Here is a 22,213-nt window from a genome sequence, read left to right as displayed (position 1 = left end):
AATGGTGGCATGGTATAGTTAAATAATAGTGGCACAGTATATAGGGAATTAATAGATGAATGGTGGAACAGTATATAGGGAATTAATAGATGAATGGTGGCACAGTGTATAGGGAATTAATAGATGAATGGTGGCATGGTATAGTTAAATAATAGTGGCAAAGTATATAGGGAATTAATAGATGAATGGTGGCACAGTATATAGGGGATTAATAGATTAATGGTGGCACAGTATATAGGGAATTAATAGATGAATGGTGGCACAGTATATAGGGAATTAATAAATGAATGGTGGCACAGTATATAGGTAATTAACAGATGAATGGTGGCATGGTATAGTTAAATAATAGTGGCACAGTATATAGGGAATGAATAGATTAATGGTGGCACAATATATGGGGAATTAATAGATGAATGGTGGCACAGTATATAGGGAATTAATAGATGAATGGTGGCACAGTATATAGGAAATTAATAGATGAATGGTGGCACAGTATATAGGGAATTAATAGATTAATGGTGGCACAGTATATAAGGAATTAATAGATTAATGGTGGCACAGTATATAGGGAATTAATAGATTAATGGTGGCACAGTATATAGGGAATTAAGGGGGGGTATGGTATATAATTAAAGGGAAACTGACAGGCTGTTTACTCGCACTAAACCCAATACACTAGGTTACAGTGCATGTATACAAAAATTGGTCTTTCAATTTTCTAGGTATTGCCCCACATTGCTAGTATGCGAAGTCAGTCTTGTGCGCAATGGAGGCGGAGCTTCCCTGCCTCCATCCTGTATGCTGTGCTATGCCTGGCCGTCTTTGTATATTTATCATTCTTTTTTTGCCAACTCTAGTATATTGTAGACTGTAAGCATATATTTGTGTGGTGTCCATCTCTTCAGTGTAAGAACCAGGGCTGTGTGGAGATTCCAGCATAAGGTGGGTGATTGGTGCTGGGTGATTGGTGCTGGGTTATTGGGGATGGGTGATGGGTGCTCAGTGATGGGTTATTGGGGATGGGTGCTGGGTGATGGGTGATTGGTGCTGGGTGATTGGTGCTGGGTGATGGGTGCTGGGTGATGGGTGCTGGGTGATGGGTGCTGGGTGATTGGTGCTGGGTGATTGGTGATGGGTGCTGGGTGATTGGTGATGGGTTCTGTCATATAGAGGTCAGACCGGGGCATATAGGGGGAGATTTATTAGATCTTCAGTGTAAGAATCAGGGCTGTGTGGAGATTCCTGCATAAGGTTGGTGATGGGTGCTGGGTGATGGGTGCTGGGTGATTGGTGCTGGGTGATTGGTGATGGGTGCTGGGTGATTGGTGATGGGTGATTGGTGATGGGTGCTGGGTGATTGGTGATGGGTTCTGTCATATAGAGGTCAGACCGGGGCATATAGGGGGAGATTTATTAAAACCTTTGCAGAGGAAAAGCCCTCTGCAAAACGATCTGATTGGTTGCTATGGACAACTGCACCGCTCTTTCTCTGCACAGGTTTTGTATACATCTCCTCTATAATACAGTATATTATAGTGCAGCTATAGTCACATGTTTTCTGTAAATAAGACTGACAGCACAGCCAAAGTGTATATACACATGGCAGACCTCAGAGAAACTGTTCTTGACTCGATTTTACAAAAACACCAACTTTTATGGGCATAGGAATGTCGAGGAGGCCTGGCGGGAGTCCGCTGCTGTGTCCCTGGGCCACAGTATATCTGCCCATTAAGTCTGGCAGACGTTTTTTTAAATTATGAAAAGTGCCCTCTTTCTTTACTTGAGCCCCTGCCCTTCAAAATGTCTGTGCACATCCCTGTATATATATATATATATATATATATATATATATTTAAATGTTCCCTATATGATAATCTGAGCTCTAGGTATATACAGAAGGTTTGTGCCTATACTGTTGCAAGTTTAGTGTCTGGAGGAGCCCTAAGAAGGAGCTTCTTTGCAGATGTACTGCTAAATAATAAGTTAGATTTCATTGCATTCTGCAATTTACCCTATGATACAGATGGATATTGAGAGAAATACAGATTCATGATGTGGATTATTTGTTGTCGCATTCTAAAAGGGCAATTTGTAATTACAAGGAGCCATAATTAAGATCTAGAGTAATGCTGGGGACTAAGAAAGATATGGAAAGCTCTGCCAGGGCTATGAATTGTATGTGAAATGATGCTGGGAGAGAGGAATGATATGGGGGGGGGGGGGGGTGGACTATGAATCAGAGTGAGAGTGATACTATGGACAATAAATGAGAGGTTGTACCATGTTTGGAAAAAGTAAGTTGACATGTTTTTTTTTGTTTTTTTGTTCACCATTTCTAAGTTTGTACACTGTACATGCTTGTTGAAGCCATGAATCACTTTAACCCCTTAAGGACTCAGCCCATTTTGGCCTTAAGGACTCAGACAATTACATTTTTACGTTTTCATTTTTTCCTCCTCGCCTTCTAAAAATCATAACTCTTTTATATTTTCATCCACAGACTAGTATGAGGGCTTGTTTTTTGCGCGACCAGTTGTCCTTTGTAATGACATAACTCATTATATCATAAAAGGTATGGTGCAACCAAAAAACACTATTTTTGTGGGGAAATTAAAAAGAAAAACGCAATTTTGCTAATTTTGGAAGGTTTCCTTTTCACGCCGTACAATTTACGGTAAAAATGATGTGTGTTCTTTATTCTGAGGGTCAATACAATTAAAATGATACCCATTATTACGTACTTTTATATTATTGTTGTGCTTAAAAAAAAATCACAAACTTTTTAACCAAATTAGTACGTTTATAATCCCTTTATTTTGATGACCTATAACTTTTTTATTTTTCCGTATAAGCGGCGGTATGAGGGCTTATTTTTTGCGCCAGGATCTGTACTTTATTTTGATAACACATTTGCATATAAAAAACTTTTAATACATTTTTTATAATTTTTTAAAAATAAAATGTATTAAAAAAGTAGCAATTTTGGACTTTTTTTTCTTTTTTACGTTCACACCGTTCACCGTACGGGATCATTAACATTTTATTTTAATAGTTCGGACATTTATGCTTGCAGCGATACCAAATATGTCTATAAAATTAATTTTTTACGCTTTTTGGGGGTAAAATAGGAAAAAACGGACGTTTTACTTTTTTATTGGGGGAGGGGATTTTTCACTTTTTTTAACTTTTACTTTTACATTTTTTTTAATTTTTTTTACACTTGAATAGTCCCCATAGGGGACTATTCATAGCAATACCATGATTGCTAATACTGATCTGTTCATTTAAATCACGCACTGCCGCAGATGCCGGGATCTGTATTGATCCCGGCACCTGAGGGGTTAATGGCAGACGTCCTGCGTCCTTAAGGGGTTAAAGGAGTACTCCAGTGGACAAAAAAAAATGTTTTTAAATCAACTGGTGCCAAAAAATTTTACAGAGTTGTATATTACTTCTATGTAAAAATCTTAAGCCTTCTAGTACTTATTCATTGCTGTATATTATAGAGAAAGTTGTGTAGTTCTTTCCAGTCTGATTCCAGTGCTCTCAGCTGCCACCTCTGTCTGTGTGAGAAACTGTCCAGAGCAGGAGAGGTTTGCTTTGGGGATTTTATTCTACTCTGGACAGTTCCTGACATGGACAGAGGTGGTAGGAGAGAGCACTGTTGTCAGACTGCATAGAACTTCACAAATTCCTTTGGAGCACACAGCAGCTAGTAATACTGGAAGGCTTAAGATTTTTATATTTGATTTGAAAACATTTGTTTTCCACCAAAGTACCTCTTTAACCAGTATCCTGTATACTTTTTTCTTTGAGAGCACAATCTTCAACATTTTTTTTGCGCAAAGTTGGATGGTTGTCTCAAAGAGGTTTCACTGTAATTAATTAAAAGTAATTAATAAAATACTAAGTTAAAGTAGATAATAAAAATATATTAACACATTAACAAATTATGTGTCATGAAAATGTGGCAATAAAAAACAACTCTTTCTGTAAAAAAAAAAAAAAACAACAAGCCCTCACGTGGCTAAAATGATGGGAAATTACAAATGAATAATCTTAACATGCCACAAGGAACATATGAACGTTTTTTTGGAGGTTCGGGGCAGAACAGGTGCTGGCTGGCTGCGCGAGAGGTCTTTGAAATAGTTCTGAGGTGGTACTATGCCTCAGTATTATACTTCCTAATTCTTGGAATTATTACTGGTAGTGTAGGAGATTACTGAATATTGTTTTATAGATAAATTCAAAATATAAACAGCTGGGTGGCACGCCCCCTCCCATAGACTTGCATTGAGGGGGCGAGGCATGACATCACAATGGGTGGGGCCGTGACATCACGGTCCTCCGGCTCCTGCATCACCAGTCATCAGGCATGGAGCGAAGCTCGCTCCGGGCACCAAATGACATGGGTGCTGCAGGAAAGATCGTGGGGATTTCCAGTGGTGGGATTCCCACGATCAGACATCTTTTCCCCTATCTTTTGGTTAGGGGATAAGATTTCTAGGGGTGGAGTGCCCCTTTAAGGACTCAGGTTTTTTCATCTTTGCACTTTTGTTTTTTCCTCCTCACCTTCTAAAAATCCGTTTTTCACCTACAGACCATATGAGGGCTTGTTTTCTGCGCTACCAATTTTACTTTGTAATGACATCAGTCATTTCACCACAAAATTTACGGCAAAAACAAACAAAAAAATTACTTGTGAGACAAAAATTTTAAAAAAATTCTATTTTGTAATTTATAGCGGCTTCTGTTTCTACGCAGTGCACTTTTTGGTAAAAATTTTACCTTATACTTATTCTTATTCTATAACCGTCCATACGGTTACAAAGATACCCAAGGTAGGTTTGATTTTATTTTTCTACTTTAAAAAAATTATAACTACATGCTCTAAAATTAGTATGTTTAAAATTTTTCTGACTCCTATTATATTTTTTTTCCAAATGTAGGGATGTGTTAGGGCTCTTTTTTTTTTTGCGCCGTGGTCTGTAGTTTTTATTGGTACCATTTTTGTTTTGATGGGACTTTTTCATCAATTTTGGACTTTGATATTTTTTTACATATACGCAATTGATTATTATATTTTCATAGTTGGGACATAATGCATGTGGCGGTATCATATATGTAAATTTTTATTATGTTTACATAATTTTTATATGGAATTTGGGAAAAGGGAGGTGATTTAAACTTTTAATATGGAAGGGGTTAATTCACATTTATTAGCTTTTTTTTTTTTTTTTTTTTTTTTTTTTTTTACACCTTTATTTAGTTCCCATAGGGGACTATACCATGCAATCCTTTGATTGCATAAACTGTTCAATACTATGCCACACTATTCCATTGATCAGTGTTATCTGTGCTCGATTTCTGCAGCCTGCAGAGCCTGGATGGAGCATTGAGGAAGAGATTGGGCGGCGAAGAGGCAGGTAAGTGCACTCCCGCCATCCTCTCAGCCGATCGGGACACCGTGGTTTCACAGCGGGGGTCCCGATCAGCTCCGCTGAGCTGCCTGGAATGCTTTTTTTAAATTTTAGATTCCGCAATCAACTTTGATCGTGGCGTCTAATGGGTTAATGCCGGGCATCAACGGTGATGTCCGGCAATAGACACAGGTCCTGACCGTTGATAGCTGCCAGGACTGCCATCACGCCCCTTCTTATAGACTTGCATTGAGGGGGCGGGGCATGATGTCATGATACTCCGGCCCCGTGTTCGTGAACCTTCAGACAACGCGGCGTGAAGCCTATCTTTTGGATAGGGGATAAGATGTCTTAGGGCCGGAGTACCCATTTAAAGAGACATAACTCTTTTATTTTCCATCCACAGACCCATATGAGGGGTTGTTTTTGCGTGACCAATTGTACTCGGCAATAACACCTTTTATTTTACCATAATACCAAAATATATGAATGGACAGTACAGAGATTTTTCTAGTGATCTGTTTATACCTAGACCGCTAACCATGACAAGGGTCATGGTCCTCTCCATGGTCCAGGACATGGGTCCTCTACGTCTTGAGAATTTTTTTTACCATCAACATAGATGGGGATTCTTTACTGTAAGAGAAGCAAAACTATGGAACTCTCTGCCACATGATGTGATATCTGACTCAATAGACAAGTTCAAGGGGGGCCTAAATGCTTTCCTGGAAATTTTTTAAAGCTTATAGGTACTAGATTCATGGGGATAGAACGTTGAACCAGGGATTTATTCTGATTGCCATATTGGAGTCGGGAAGAAATTTATCATGGGGCAATTGGCATCAGCCTTGTGGGGGCTTTTTGCCCTCCTCTGGATCAACACAATAGGTTTTCAGGTTGAACCCGTTGTCTTTTTTTCAACCTTACAAACTGTTACTATGTTGTTTGTTTTTATGCAGTGCACTTTATGATAAAACAACATGTTCTCTTTATCTCAAAGGTCAATGCAATTAATAGTTTTTCTATGATTAAAATTATACCCAATATAGTTTTTATATGATTGTACTACTTTATTAAAAGTCAAACTTTTTTTTAAACAAAATGTTCTCTTTATCTTTAACCCCTTAAGGACATAGGGGGAGATTTATCATTAGATGTCTATTGTAGACCCCTTTGCTCAGCCTGTTTAATTTACACTCTTGCTCAAGATTTACAATAGTAGTCCACTCCTGTGATAAATTTTGTGCAAATATAGAAATCCCCCCCCCCCCTTCGCTCTACCGTGCGCTCCTTCTATACCTCACACTTCACAGAGCTGCACTTCAGAGAGCTGTGGCATTTTCCCACGGTACACTGCTCACATAGCTAGAAGTGTCGGAGCAGCAGTGTGTGCCGAACAAAGCTCTGTACACTAGTAAAATTATAAATCTTCATAAAGTACACAGAGGGGGAGATAAAAACAAAAATTTGGGCGCTAAAAGTATCGACCACATTTTCAAACAGCTTTGTGCCATGGTTTACACTGTTCACGTCAGTTTTGTAAAAGTGGGCGTGTCCGCGTATATTGTCTGCTTTACATGATATTTTCGAAGGGGTGAGAGTCCAGTTTACATCAAAAATTTCACACCAGCTTTTTGATTGTAGAAATCACAGTAATGGTTGTAGTTTTGTTGTTATTGTTTTCTTCTCATTTTAGATATGTGAATGCGGAGGACTACATCAGATTCGGCGGATTGCGACGATAAAAAGTTTTTTTTTAAATGTCAACAAAAGGGTTAACGAGGGCTGTGGGGGAGTGTTCTTTTTTATAAAACATTTTTTTCAATGTGTTGTGTTTTTTATAATTGAATTTTCATTCATAGTAGTGGAAGCCGTCTTGTCGACAGAATCCATTACACAGCCTGGGCTTAGCCTTAGCCCCAAAATCAGTTAGCGCTAACCCTCAATTATTGCTCCCCAGTACCAACCACCACAGAGGTGCCTTCAAAAATGGTGCTCCTGGGCCTAGGCGGTAACAGGCTGGCGTTAATTAGGCTTGGGAGGGCCATAACAATGGTACTCGCCCACCCTGATAACCTCAGGCTGTTGCTGCTTGGCTGGTATCTGGCTGATAATGAAAAAATGGGGGAACCACACATGTTTTATTTATTTATTTATAGAAAAAAACGCATAGGGTTCCCCCTATTTTCAGTATCAGCCAGATACCAACCAAGCAGCAACAGGGTGGGCAAACGGGTGAGCCATTGTTACTGGCCCTTCCCAGCCTAAATAACGCCAGCCTGTTACCGCCTAGGCCCAAGAGTGCCATTTTTGATGCTCCAGGCCGGTCGGTACTGGCTTTTCCAGGCATCCCTGTGGTGGTGGGTACCGGGGTAATAATTGGAGGTAAGTTTTAGCTGATTTTGGGGCTAACGTTAAGCCCTGGCATAGTAATGTATTTCATCTATAAGACAGCCATAAAATTGAATTATAAAAACACAACACATTGAAAAAAAAATTATTTCAAAAAACACTCCCCCACAGCCCTTGTTAACCATTTTGTTGAAATAAAAAAAAAATGCTGGTCATCGTCGCAGTCCACGGAATCTGACATAGTCCTCTGCATTCAGGTATCTGAAATGAGAAGAAAAGAAAAACAAGAAATATGGGGAGAGCGCACATAATGCAGCGTGTTCATAGACAAGGAGCCTCCAATTGTTGCTAAACTACAACTCCCAACATGGGGGCTGTAGTTAAGCAACAGCTGGGGTCTCCCTGTTTGGGAACACACTGACAGAAAGGCTCTGTTCCCATTATATAAAACGCATAATGAGAACAGAGTCAGGCCTGGACTGTGTAGCTCGATCCATCCCTCTGCCCTTGGACTCCTACTGCCATCATGGGACAGAGTCTCTCATGCTACATTGCACTGCCTGCCGGGTCCTTTATACAGCTCACATAATTCATAATCGCTGCCGCCGGGAGACAGAAGCTCTGATTGGTGAATAGCTATTCACCAATCAGAGCTCCCGTCTCCCGGGCGGGAATTATGAATTATGCGAGCTGTATACAGGAGCCGGCTGGCAGCGCACTGTAGCCGCATGTGAGATTCTGTCCCATGATGGGAGTAGTAGTCCAAGGGCAGAGGGACAGATCGTGATGGGAGTTATAGTCCAGGGGCTGAGGGGCAGATCGCAGCAGGTCATTCTCCAGAGATTTTACCTTAATGCTCCCGATCAGCCTGAGTGAGCTGCCGGGAAGCTATCACTTTAGATCCAACGATCAACTTTGATCGCCGCCTCTAAAAAGTTAATGAACGGCGATGTCCAGCATTCGCCAGGGGTCCTGGCTGCTGATAGCAGCCGAGACCGTGTGAGTATGATGCAAGCTCAGCTCCTGAGCTCGCTTCATAACCTTCCCGTGCCGCAGCGCCGTTTAGAAACGGCATTTTGCTGCAAGAGGTTAAGGTCTATGCAATTAAAACTGTACCCAGTTTTTCTATGATTGTACTACTTAATAAAAAAAAAAAGTCTACATTTTTTTTAACAAAAATAGTTGTCCTATTCTGATCCCTAAAACTATTTTATTTTTCTGTATGTTGGTGTTTATGAGGGCTAACTTTTTTTTTTTTATAGTGATCTGTAGTTTTTAACGGTACCATTTTTGGTGGGACTTTTTTTTTAACACTGTATTATTTATTTATTTACCAAAAATCTGAATTCTTGGTGTTTGGTATGTTTTTTTTTAACATTTATGTAATTTACCATTTGGTATCATAAAGATTATTTTTAAATAGTTCAGACAATTACGCATGTAGTGATAGCAAAAATGTGTATTATTTTTATTTATTTATTTATTTGTAAAATGGGAAAAGAAGGGTTATTTTATTTTTTACTAGCTGAGTACCCGACGTTGCCCGGTTTTCCTTCCTAATCCTTGTTGAGGAGGAAAATAAACAAAGGAGGAAGCTTTTGACTTCATATCCCATCCTCATATATTGTTGTCATATCCCAACCCCACATCCCGACCTTCTATCCCGTCCTCCTATCTCGACCTCCTGTCTCGACCTTCTATGCTGTCCTCCTATCCCGACCTCCTATCCCGTCCTCCTATCCCCTCCTCCTATCCCGTCCTCCTATCTCGACCTCCTACCCTGTCCTCCTATCCAATCCTCATATCCCCTCCTCCTATCCTGTCCTCCAATCTCGAGCTCCTATCCCGACCTCCTATCCCGTCCTCCTTTCTCCACCTCCTATCTGCACCTCCTATCTCCACCTCCTATCTCCACCTCCTGTCTCCACCTCCTATCTCGACCTCCTATCCCGACCTCCTATCCCGGCCTCCTATCCCGTCCTCCTATCTCGACCTCCTATCCCGTCCTCCTATCCAGTCCTCCTATCGCCACCTCCTATCCTGTCCTCCAATCTCGAGCTCCTATCCCGACCTCCTATCCCGTCCTCCTTTCTCCACCTCCTATCTCAACCTCCTATCTCGACCTCCTATCTCCACCTTCTATCTCAACCTCCTATGTCGACATCCTATCTCGACCTCCTATCTCGGCCTCCTATACCGACCTCCTATCCCGTCCTCCTTTCCCATCCTCCTTTCCCGTCCTCACATCTCGACCTCCTATCCAGACCTCCTATCCCGTCCTCATATCCCGTCATCATTTCCTGTCCTCTTATCCCGACCTCCCATCCCGTCCTCCTTTCTCCACTTCCTATCTCAACCTCCTATCTCGACCTCCTATCTCCACCTTCTATCTCAACCTCCTATGTCGACATCCTATCTCGACCTCCTATCTCGACCTCCTATCCCGACCTCCTATCCCGTCCTCCTTTCCCATCCTCCTTTCCCATCCTCATATCTCGACCTCCTATCCAGACCTCCTATCCCGTCCTCATATCCCGTCATCCTATCCTGTCCTCTTATCCCGACCTCCCATCCCGACCTCCCATCCCGTCCTCATATCCCGACCCGTACCTCCTATCCCGTCCTCCTATCTCGACCTCCTGTCCCGACCTCCTATACCGTCCTCCTATCCCGTCTGTCAGGATCCGGGTACTGTGAGGATACTGGTGGTGGATCCTCTGTGTCAGTGGGGTGATGACGTGGGCCGTACCAGGGGAACGGAGTCTAAGGGGTTACTGGTATTCACCAGAGCCCGCCGCAAAGCAGGATGGACTTGCTGCGGCAGGTAACCCCCAGGTCGTTCCACCCGATAGCGACTCAACCCCGAATGACGGCTGAGATAGGCACGGTACAAGGGATTAGGCAAGAGCAAGGTCGGACGAAGCAGAAGGTCAGGGCAGGCAGCAAGGATCGTAGTCAGGGGCAACGGCAGAAGGTCTGGAACACTGGCTTGGGACATACAAGGAACGCTTTCACTGGCACAATGGCAACAAGATCCGGCGATGCTGGGAAGGGGAAGTGAGGTAATAAAGGCTAGGGCACAGGTGAAAGTACTAATTGGGCCAGGCGCCAATCAGCGGTGCACTGGCCCTTTAAATCGCAGAGAGCCGGCGCGCGCGCACCCTAGGGAGCGGGACCGCGCGTGCCGGGACTGGACAAACGGGGAACAGGTCGGGTAAGAAGACTGGGATGCGAACTGCGAGCGGGCGCGTCCCGCATCGTGGGTCGCATCCCCGCCAGAGACACTAGCGCAGCGCTCCCGGTCAGTGGGTCTGACCGGGACGCTGCGACAAGGTAAATGCTGCGAGCGCTCCGGGGAGGAGCGGGGACCCGGAGCGCTCGGCGTAACACCGTCCTCCTATCCCGATCTCCTATCCCGTCCTCCTATCCCGTCCTCCTATCCCATCCTCCTATCTCAACCTCCTATCCCGTCCTCCTATCCCGTCCTCCTATCCCCACCTCTTATCCTGTCCTCCAATCTCAAGCTCCTATCCCGACCTCTTTTCTCGATCTCCTATCTCAACCTCCTATCCAAACCTCTTATCCCGACCTCCTATTCTGTCCTTCTAGCCCGTCATCCTTTCCCATCCTCCTATCTCGACCTCCTATCCAGACCTCCTATCCCGTCCTCATATCCTGTCCTCATATCCCGTCCTCCTATCCCGTTCTCCTATCCCGACCTCCCATCCTGTCCTCATATCCCTGCCCATGCATCGTCCAGCGGATAAGGCTAATACCATGCTGATTAATTATTAATTCCTGATTCAGTAAATATATACATAATAACTTATACAGAAAATTGGGAGATAAATAAACATACATTTTAATATTGCCATTCAAGTACAAATAGTAATTGCACTCAGTATTACAATCAACAGTGGTGCCAGTTTATGAACCCCTGATGATCTAAAGTTCTGAGTTGACTAAACACCACTGCTAGAATTCTGTATTCATGAATTTGCTTAATAAAAATCTTTGTAGTTTAATAACATGAAAGTTACAAGGAATGACCACACTGCCTAACATTTCTGTTTAGCTATTTTATAAGAGCCCATGTACACTGAGGAAATTCCACGAGGTATTGCCTTGATGCATTTTCTCAGTGTGTATGAGCCCTAACCATTACAATTTTACTTTAGTTTACCAACCATAGAAGAATAAGAACAAAAATATTGATATACTGCAGGTTAGCATAATACAATTTAGAAAATGATGAACTAATGATGGTGCCCCATTTAGGGGGCATGAAGACATGATATGGCTCCCGTAGACTACTGATGGGATGACCCCTTTAAGGCAAAATAATGAATACATGTACCTGCATAACAAGGTAAAAGAGGTTGGTTTGCTGCATTTCATGATTCTAGGTAAACATAAATAAACTACTTAATATCAGAAGGAAACACAATGTTTCCTTATGATATTGAGCAGTATACTTATTATATACCTAAAATCATGAAATGCAACAAAGAAACCAATCAGATCGCTTCTTTCATTTTTAAGAAGACCTGTGCAAAATCAAAGAAGTGATCTTATTGGTTGCTATGGGCAACTGGACAACTTTTCCTCTGCACAAGTTTTGATAAATCTCCCCCATAGAACCTACAATTACTGCTGTTGGCTACATGACTGTACACAACCAAATTGGACTGAAGATCTTTGCTTTGTGTATACTGTATTGATTGTGTTGTATCTGCTCACAATATTTACGTAAAATTTATTGCACTTTTGTTCTATTTGTCATTGATTGTTTCTGTGTCTGACAGAAATATCCCACTTTGTAAACATTTGTATACCCAACTCGTTCTCAACTATATGTTACAAATTCAAGTTTTTCTTTTATACTTTTCCACATTTCTGCTGATATATTTTTTATTCTAGCAAGCTTTTGTTTTGCTTATAAAATGAAACCAGTTAATTGTTGCCTATAGTCGGTTCAGATAAAAAGATTATTTTTGTCAGGAATATTGTTTCACATTTTAGGATACAATCTAAGAAATGCTTGAATATCAATGTGGGATCATTGACATATTTTGTTGGAACAATTGAGGCCCATTATGCATTTCATGCACATTAAAATCTTCGCTCTAGATGCCCATGTCATGTTGCTACCATGAAATGCCTTAAAGAAATGGTTATACACACCCACAACGGTCAACCACCATTCCTGGAACTTTACCTTGAATAATTTCTTCATCTTCATTAAAATAAAGCATGTTAATAGAAGACAATTTAGTTGGGGAGCAGCATTGTCCAGTAGGACCGTTCTGGTTTGCCTGGTTAACAACATGACTGTGGGGATAGTTTTGCAAAAATTCTATTCCACATTCTCCAGAACAATAGTTTGCTTTATATTTCTTGGGTGCAATAACCCAGTCCCAACCAAAAGCATCAAAATCTACTATTAGTGGGTAACGGCAGCACATAGTTTCAGTTGAATGCTCATCACAGTCAATGCCAGACTCTCTTCTAAACCTTTTTGGTGTGTCTGTCACCTTCACTTCGATAAATGGCATCTATTGAAAAAAGAAACATAAAACAGGTCTGACATCACAATATTGTTAAATCACATAAAAAAGCACAATGGCCCAGATTTATCAAACTGTGTGAGAGAAAAAATAGAGTGATTTTCCCACAGCAACCAATCACAGCTCAGCTTTCACTTTACCAGGGCTCGGTAGCTGAGCGGTGATTGGTTGCTGTTGAAAGAAAGCATTCTATTTTTTCTCTCACACAGTTTGATAAACCTGGGCCATTATGTTTAATTAAATTGGCTTCAATGTTATTGAAGCACATTTTTGTAGTTTACACAATCATATTTGCCTTCCTTAAGGAATTATTTACATTATGTTATTATTATTATTGGTGATTTTTTTTTTTTTTTTTTTATCAAAACCAATTATTTACATTTTAGTACATTGTATGGCCTTAAAGTGGTTGTCCAGCAAAAGAAACAACATGTCTATGGTGTAAAAAATATAATAAAGCATCTTACTAATATAATGGGGCAGAGTTATCAAACTGTGTGAGAGAAAATGTGGAGTGATTTCCCCACAGCAACCAATCACAGCTCAGCTAATGAGCACTGGCAAATAACTCAATTTTTTCTCTTACACATTTTGATAAATCTGAGCCATAATGTTATTAGCCATACTGCACAAATCTCTCCATACAAGCTGAGATGTCTGGGTTGTAGCTGTGACATCCCATCACACTTTCTAAGAGCAGAGAGCTCCCCCTCCTCCTCCCGCAAGGAGAGTATGTCATCAAGGCAAGAAAACAAAGGTGGTGGGAAACCATCACTGGACTCAATAACACAGAAAATAAGTGAGAATAGTATTATTTATTATTGTAGAACTCTAGCAAGCTGTATTTTTTTTTTTTATCTTGGACAACACTTCAATCTTTTATCTATTTTGTTTTTAATGATTATGGCTCATTAGGTTAAAGAGTTACAACACTTAAAGGGGTACTACGGCACTTAAACATCTTATCCCTTATCCAAAGGATAGGGGATAAGATGCCTGATCGCGGGGGTCCCTCTGCTGGAGCCCCCAAACCCCCCCCCCCCCCGGTGATCGTGCACACCGCACCCCGTTAAAATCAATCCCTGGAGCTGCCACGCCCCCTCCCATAGGCTTGCATTGAGGGGGTGGAGTGTGACGTCACACGGGGGCGGAGCCATGATGTCACAATGCTCCGGTCCCGTGATCGACAGTAACCAGGCCCGAAGCGAACACGCTCTGGGGACTGATTTCCACTGGGTGCGGCGTGCAAAATCATGGGGGTCTCCAGCAGCGGGACCCCCGCGATCAGGCATCTCATCCCCTATCCTTTGGATAGGGGATAAGATGTCTAAGCGCCAGAGTACCCCTTAAAGTATTGTAATAAATATAATAAATAATAATAAATAATACTATACTCACTTAGTTTCTGTGTACCCCTTTAAATGTCAAATTTTAGAACAGGGCCCTGAAGCTTTGTTTTAAATGGAGTGGCAATCAATGAGAACAGTAGTTTGGACCTGCAAAAGTGGGAGCTTACTCATATATATATATATATATATATATATATATATATATATAGCAACAGAAGAATGCAGCAGCACACTGCCAGCACAAGGATATAGGTGAAACATGAACATGCAGATAAAACATGGAGAGCTATACAGCTATGGTGCGATAGTTGCGAATGTGAAACTATGAGATAGTGAGGCACTTAGCTCGCAAATTTGTCTCAAATAGCTTGGACCGTGCCACCGCGATAAGATGGCCTCATTGGGACTGACCCTACACTGTGAATATGCCTCTGTGTGAACAGTTCAGTAAGCATGGCAGGATCTGGAACATCCAAGACACCTTATATACACACCTGATAGAGGTGGGTGGGGTACAAGGCCAACATGGAGGTAGCCACTCCCCCGTATGTGTAATACAGACAAAGAATAAGTCAGCCAGCACTTTAGTTGATACCAAACTATTATATGGACCTGGCCTGCCGGTGCACGCTACTAGGCTAAATATACAGCAACAGAAGAATGCAGCAGCACACTGCCAGCACAAGGATATAGGTGAAACATGAACATGCAGATATATATATATATATATATATATATATATATATATATAGCCTTAAAGAGGTACTCTACTGAAAAAAAAAATTTTTAAACAACTGGTGCCAGAAAGTTAAACAGATTTGTAAATTACTTCTATTTAAAAATCTTAACCCTTCCAGTACTTATCAGCTGCTGTATGCTCCACAGGAAGTTATTTTCTTTTTGAATTTCCTTTCTGTCTGACCACAGTGCTCTCTGCTGACACCTCTGTCCATTTTAGGAACTGTTCAGAGCAAGATAGGTTTGCTATGGGCATTTGCTCCTATTTAGGACAGTTCCTAAAATGGACAGAGGTGTCAGTAGAGAGCACTGTGGTCAGACAGAAAGAAATTTGAAAAGAAAAAAACTTCCTGCGGAGCATATAGCAGCTGATAAGTACTGGAAGGGTTAAGGTTTTTAAATATAAGTAATTTAAACAAATATTTTTAACTTTCTGGTATCAGTTGATTTTCTGACATACAGAGGAAAATAAAGCTCTGAATGCTACTACTGTCAATTATGGAAAAAGAGAATGGGTTGAAGGAAAGAAGGTTTGCCATCATCACAGACAGATAATCTTTACTGTAAGAGCAGTGTGATCATGGAACTCTCTGCCCCATGATGTTGTGATGTCTGACTCAATGAACAAGTTCAAGGGGGGGCCTGGATTTTTTTCTGGCAAAATTTTATATTACAGGTTATGGATACTAGACTTATGTGGATAGAACGTAGACCCAGGTATTTATTCTGATTTTATCTTGGAGTCATGAATACATTTTTCATTGTCATGGGGCAATTGGCATCAGCCTCATGGGTTTCAGATTTTTTCAATTCTCTAGATCAATACTATGAATGATAATGAAGTTTGCATCTTGAAAAGAGGCTGTTTAACTCTTCCTCCCATGCTATAATATTTTTGGGATTAGATAGAATAGCAGAAGTCAGTAAAGTACTATTATAAAGATTTGTGGAAAGTATAAGAAACATAAGGAGAAATTCTAGCCAATTAAAGTAGTCAAGTGGAATTTATTTGTTTACCTCTGTACCTGGGCTGCAAAAAGTAAAAAATAGACTTTAACACACCTTACAGCGTTACTCGGTGTGGCAATATCATTGTCCAGTACTCCAGTCCAGGTCTTCTTCCACCCTGGGACCCGGTGCGTCACACTGCACTTAGCTTATCGCCGGCCGCAGCGATATCCCGCCTCAGCCAGTGATACGCTGAGGGTAGTGTCATGTAACAGGCCCAGACAGCAGGGAGAAGGCAGGGCCAGGCTCGTAACATGACACTGCGTTCAACATATCACTGGCTGAGGAGGACATCACTGCAGCTGGCGATAAGCTGAGCTCAGTTTAATATACCGGGTCTCAGGATTGAAAGAAGTCGGGGACCGGAGGACTGGAAACAGATATCAGTGCACTAGGGAAACGACAGAATCTGAATTGAACTTTTTAACTTTTTTTCAGTTTTTGCAACCCAGGCACAAAGGAAAAATAAAAAAATCAACTGGACTACTCCTTTAAAGGAAAACAGTCATCCTGTTCACCCACGCTAAAACTTAATACACTGGGTGATAGTGTGATGAACAGAAGTCCGTTGAGGGGTCACTTGCTAACATACGTACCTTAGGTGCGGAGTTGTGTTCCATCGAATAGATCTTCTTCTATCTTCACTGAATTGCACACTGGAAGCGAGCCTTGTCGGCTGTATTTGCATATTCATCAGCGCTGGTCTCCACGTCCTAGTGCTGTTCACATGAGCACATGTGCCGACTGAGCGCTCACTTGACCAGCACTAGGTCGTGTAGACCAGCGCTGATGAAAATGCAAATACAGCCAATGGGGCCCGCCTCCAGCGCGCAATTCAGTAAAGATAGAAGGGGTGGGACATAACTCTGAACCTAAGGTTCATATATAAGTATGTGAATTATTTGCTGGAAAGCTAATCATGGCCTTCTTCTGTTTAATTGAAAGAGTGAGAACCTGTGACTGATCTGAGAAAATTATGTGGACTGGGTGCTTTCGTTGAAAAATACAATAATATGAAGCTATGGGTACTAGATTTCTGGAGATAGGACCAGGGTTTTATTCTGATATGCCATATTTGGAGTCGGCAAGGATTTCCCTTGGTGCGGGATAATTGCAATTTGACTCTGGATCAATACAGTAAGTTGAACTTGATGGACTCTTGTCTTAACACCATTAAAGATGCTAGGAGACATTATTAAGCAACTCCAGCACATTTATATAAACATCATGGGGCCATTAAGGGTGTATGGAGAGAGCAGGGGGAACTCAAACCCGCTACAAACAAGCTATATTAGTGCTGCTGAAGAGGTCTGCTGCTAGTAGCCGGCGCAGAACGATCACCACTGACAGATATTAACCATTTAGATGTTGCTGTCAAAGCTGACAGGGCATTTAAATGACTGTCCTATGTGACATTGGTGGTGCTGTGGTTTGTATCTGCTCCCTGCGATGCAATCTCAAGGAGTGGATCTATTGTTGTGGGTGCCTGAGGCTTTTTCAAGACTTACTTGTGATATCCCAGCACCAAAGGCTGTCCTGTAGGCTTCGGATCTCCTCGGGCATGCCTGGTGCTCTTGTGTTGGGCCCACTGTTGCATTGTTATTATTGTTCATGCACTTTATTATATTTATTGTATTCATTATGTTATTTATGTGCTATACCTTTAAGAGGGAGATGCAGTGGTAATCAGGTGACCCTGTCTGTCCAATGGGAAACCACAAATTGTCTTGTATATAGTATAGGGGGGGGGGGGAGTTAACCAGTTTTGGGCTTAGTCACTGCTTCTGAGCAGAACTCCATGTGAGCTGCAGTGTGAAAAAGGAGGTGGAAGCCGTGTATGGTGAATCCAGAGGGAAGCCTAAAGAAAATATTTTCTCAAGTCAGCCCCGCCATTCTGCAAGTGTTCCCCGTACAGCGGGTCAAACCCTGGGGGTGTTAGTAATTGGACCTTGTCAGAACCCTAGTCAATGTGGAATATCTTCAAGTCTCAAATCTGAAGTATATAGAATTCAATTAGATAAAAAGCACCATAAGTCCAGCAAGGCAACAAGGCTCCCAAGGGTTACACTGCATGCCTTCTACTCTGCTCTATACTGTGTGTTGTACCATCTACAACTGCCTCAGTAAAAAAAAACAGTTATCAGTAACCCGGCATCGGTGTGTTTCTTACCCCCCCACCTCTCCGTGCCTGGCCCAGGAGAAACTGTCTCCACCTCGGATCGTGTATAGGCTAACGGTGCCCTGGCATCACAAATTGACAAGAACCCCTTGCACCCTGGGGTCACCACATAATTGTCTTCCAGGACTCTGTTATTAATAGAACGTAGATGTAATAGATCAGTGCAGTGCATGTTTACTCCATTGATCTGTATGAGCAATTGAATAATTGCTCATGCACATCCCCTAGGGGGACTAAAAAAAAGGACAAACATTTTTTTTTAAAGTATAAATAAATCCTTCCGATATTAAAAATGTCACCCCCCTTTTCCCATTTTTTTAAATAAGGAAATATAAACAAAAAATAAAAAACTTAATGAAATCCTTTTCTTTATTACAAGACTTTAACATTACTTGTGGTTTTTCATATTAAAACTTTGGTGGCTTAAAAGAAAAGTGTTGAACAGATTCCACACGTATACTGGCCCTTGAACAAGCATTACTATAAGAATGCTAGATAGCCATTTAAAACACAGAAAGTGCTCCATGGTGTAGGCCCTTCTGTGTAAATAAGACTCAACAAATTAGTGAGCGCTTACCAAATGGAGTTGTGTAAGGCCAGGCACAACTCTGATCAAGGCATGTAGTAAATCGATCGAACGCAGCTTTCCCTTCATCTTCGTAGATGAAATAACAATCAAATCCAACTTTTACCTCCTCAGGGAATTTGTAGCACAAAAGGTATTCGTTCTGTATATAATCCAAAACTCTTTTATTGTATAAAAAAAACATGTTTCCAGGTCAGTCTCACCTCTTTGTCAGGCTTATACAAATTGATTGAAACACACTGATAAATAATTACAAAATCATCCCTCCCCAAGTGAACCTAAACAAGTCAACTGGGTTAAAGATTGATATAGGAAAACAGCAGCTAGTATACAACAATAGTCCTATATAAAATCACAAACATAACAGAACAAAAACTAACCAAATGAATCCCTAAAAAAAAAAAATATATATATATATATATGTATATATATATATATATATATATATATATATATATATACTGTATATATCTATACACACATGTATAGAAATCAAAAAGGAAACGATATATATATATATATATATATATATATATATATATATATATATATAAATGAAAAATATAATGATGATATCTATACATAAATAAATAAATAATAGTAATAGTTTCACCAACATTAAGGTAATTGCAGGGGCACAGTAACACATAAACAGCAAAATCACTTCTGTAAGTCAAGTGGTGTTTGTTTTTAAGCTGTTCCCCTGTATACGGGTGAACAAAAATCATTAACTAATCATAAACTAACAGGCTATGTTCGGAATATTTGCACAGAGTGGTTCTGTGCGGACATTCCACAGACTGCGGGCACCAGCATAACATGCCGGAACTAGGACTGCGTGGGAGTCCGCGGAAAGAATGGACAATGTTTTCACAGAGCAGCAGAATCCCATTGAATACAATAGGTCTCTGCTGCTGCGGAATCTCTGTGTGGAATTCTAATGCGGAATTCCACAAGGAAATTTTGACGTGTCAACATAGCTTTACAGTTTCCACATATTCCAGGTGAAGCCGTATCAGTGATTTATAAAGGGGTAGTATTATATCCCTGTACCTCGAGTCCATGCCTCTTTTGATACAAGACAATACATAGGCATGCACAGCCTGTTGCATTAGGGTGTGCACCCTAAAGCACAAACTCCCGCCGCGTGCATGTGTATATATATATATATATATATATATATATATATGTATATATATATATATATATATATATAAATAAACAATAGCTGTTATCATTAAAGCTGCTAAACTAAAACATTAGGTTGACTAACTAGAGAATCCATAGAAAGATGGTAGTGCTAGTATACACTATGTGGTAAGGTGGCAAGGAAAGGGTGTATTTCCTTAGCTCACCCTCGCTCAGCAGTATGGCTGATACAGCGGAAGGTGCATTAAAAGGAGAAGGTGCTTTTCAGCGGGACGCCAGGACGCGGATGATTCTTTCACGGCTTGTGACAAAAAAGACATCTTGCAAGTCATGAGCATTAAAAGCCTTGAGAATCAGATCCCCAATTAGTCCGAAAAAGAAACAAGATTGTTCTGGATAATATAGTCTCTCAAGTCCTATGCAGAATGTAACCGGGTGCCCAGAGGACTCCGGAATTATAAGGAGCGGTCACAGTTTCTAGAAGACGAACCATTTATGCAGGAATAGCACCAAATACACCTGGATTATTGTATGAATATGATGCAGGCAGTATTAAAGAAAAATGAAACAGAGTATGCCCTAGTTACATCTGAGTTGATTAAAGTTAAATTAGAATTGAAGGTGAGAGTTGCGGACACCCAATTTTCGAGTTTCACCCAAAGATTGAAACGTAAACTGACTGCACTCCAAGCTACCCTCAAAGATACTAAAAGGGACACATTTCTGAGGGATAAGTCGGATTTCGACTCAGATAAAGTGTTTTCTTTCTCAAAAGGACAAGGAAAGTGCCGCCCGCAGTGGAGGAATAAGAACAAAAAGAAAGGACGTAAAACGGACTTCTGGACCACAGACTCTGAGTCGTGTGGGTCCGAAGACAAGAACACCAAACGTCCCCGAAAGATAATCTAAAGGATAATTTAAAGAACACTGGAAAATATTTCGAAGGAGCCACTGCCGCCCCTTTAGGGGCCATACAAAGCAGGGAGGGTACAGGTTCAGGAGAAAAAACTTGGGGCCAAAAATGAAAATCAGTCACCTGGAAGGCTTAGATTCTATTCATACTACTATGGGAAATTCAGACACTGATTTAAAGATTATCAATTTGTCTAACTATGTACTGGACAATGACACTTTTTGTCTGGTCGAGGAATTCGACCAAACTGGCTTTGAGATTGATCTCTTTCAGGCGATTCGAAAGATCAGCTTCAAAAAATTATTTTCTAACAAGGAAACTAGAGAAAACATCAGAATCAAGGGAGAGATTCCAGTTAGCATAGGACCCCTAGGGTTCAGTGTACTTAATGAAGCCCCACAGACGAAACTGGATTGTCTCTTCTCTCTGATGGATCTTCTTACAGCTGATCTGGAGAGGAGAGAGGATGGTACAGTTAGGGAGATTACAGAAGTTCCTGAGTTTACAGGAGGAAATGGATCTACGTTCTGCCCGCCGGTATTAGCGGGAAGTAACGTAGACCTTTTTCAGAAAAATGTGCTTGAGGAGGTAAAAGCCCGAAAGATACGGACAATCTCTCTAGGAAGGAAAGATCCGCCCTCGAGAGATTGCGAAAGAGGGAAGATATTATTGTAAAAAAATCCGACAAGGGGGGAAATATAGTTCTTATGAATAGGGAAGATTATATAAAAGAAGCCACTAGACAGCTTAATAATCCCCTACACTATCCTAAATTGAGCAGTAACCCCCTTGTCGGAATTAACAATAAGATACGAACACATCTAAGGTCCTATATGGAAAAGGGCACCATCTCAAAACGACTTGCTGAGAAACTACTCTTGAATAACCCTAGAAAGACAGTCTTGTATTTTCTTACTAAGGTTCACAAAATGTTGGAGTCCCTACCCGGGAG

At 41.1% G+C, this 22,213-nt stretch overlaps 1 protein-coding gene across 1 annotated transcript in view; it reads right to left on the bottom strand.

The window, feature by feature from the left end:
• Positions 1-12,946: 12,946 nt before the first annotated feature.
• LOC130285303 (growth/differentiation factor 8-like) overlaps positions 12,947-22,213 on the bottom strand; it is a 35,135-nt gene continuing 25,868 nt past the window's right edge. The window contains exon 3 of the mRNA XM_056536659.1: positions 12,947-13,327. Coding sequence (XP_056392634.1) covers positions 12,947-13,327 — 381 coding nt within the window. The remainder of the gene's footprint in view (positions 13,328-22,213) is intronic.

The sequence above is a fragment of the Hyla sarda genome, chromosome 8 (assembly GCF_029499605.1).
Source record: "Hyla sarda isolate aHylSar1 chromosome 8, aHylSar1.hap1, whole genome shotgun sequence".
NCBI lineage: Eukaryota > Metazoa > Chordata > Amphibia > Anura > Hylidae > Hyla > Hyla sarda.
This window is presented reverse-complemented; position numbering and strand designations above follow the sequence as displayed.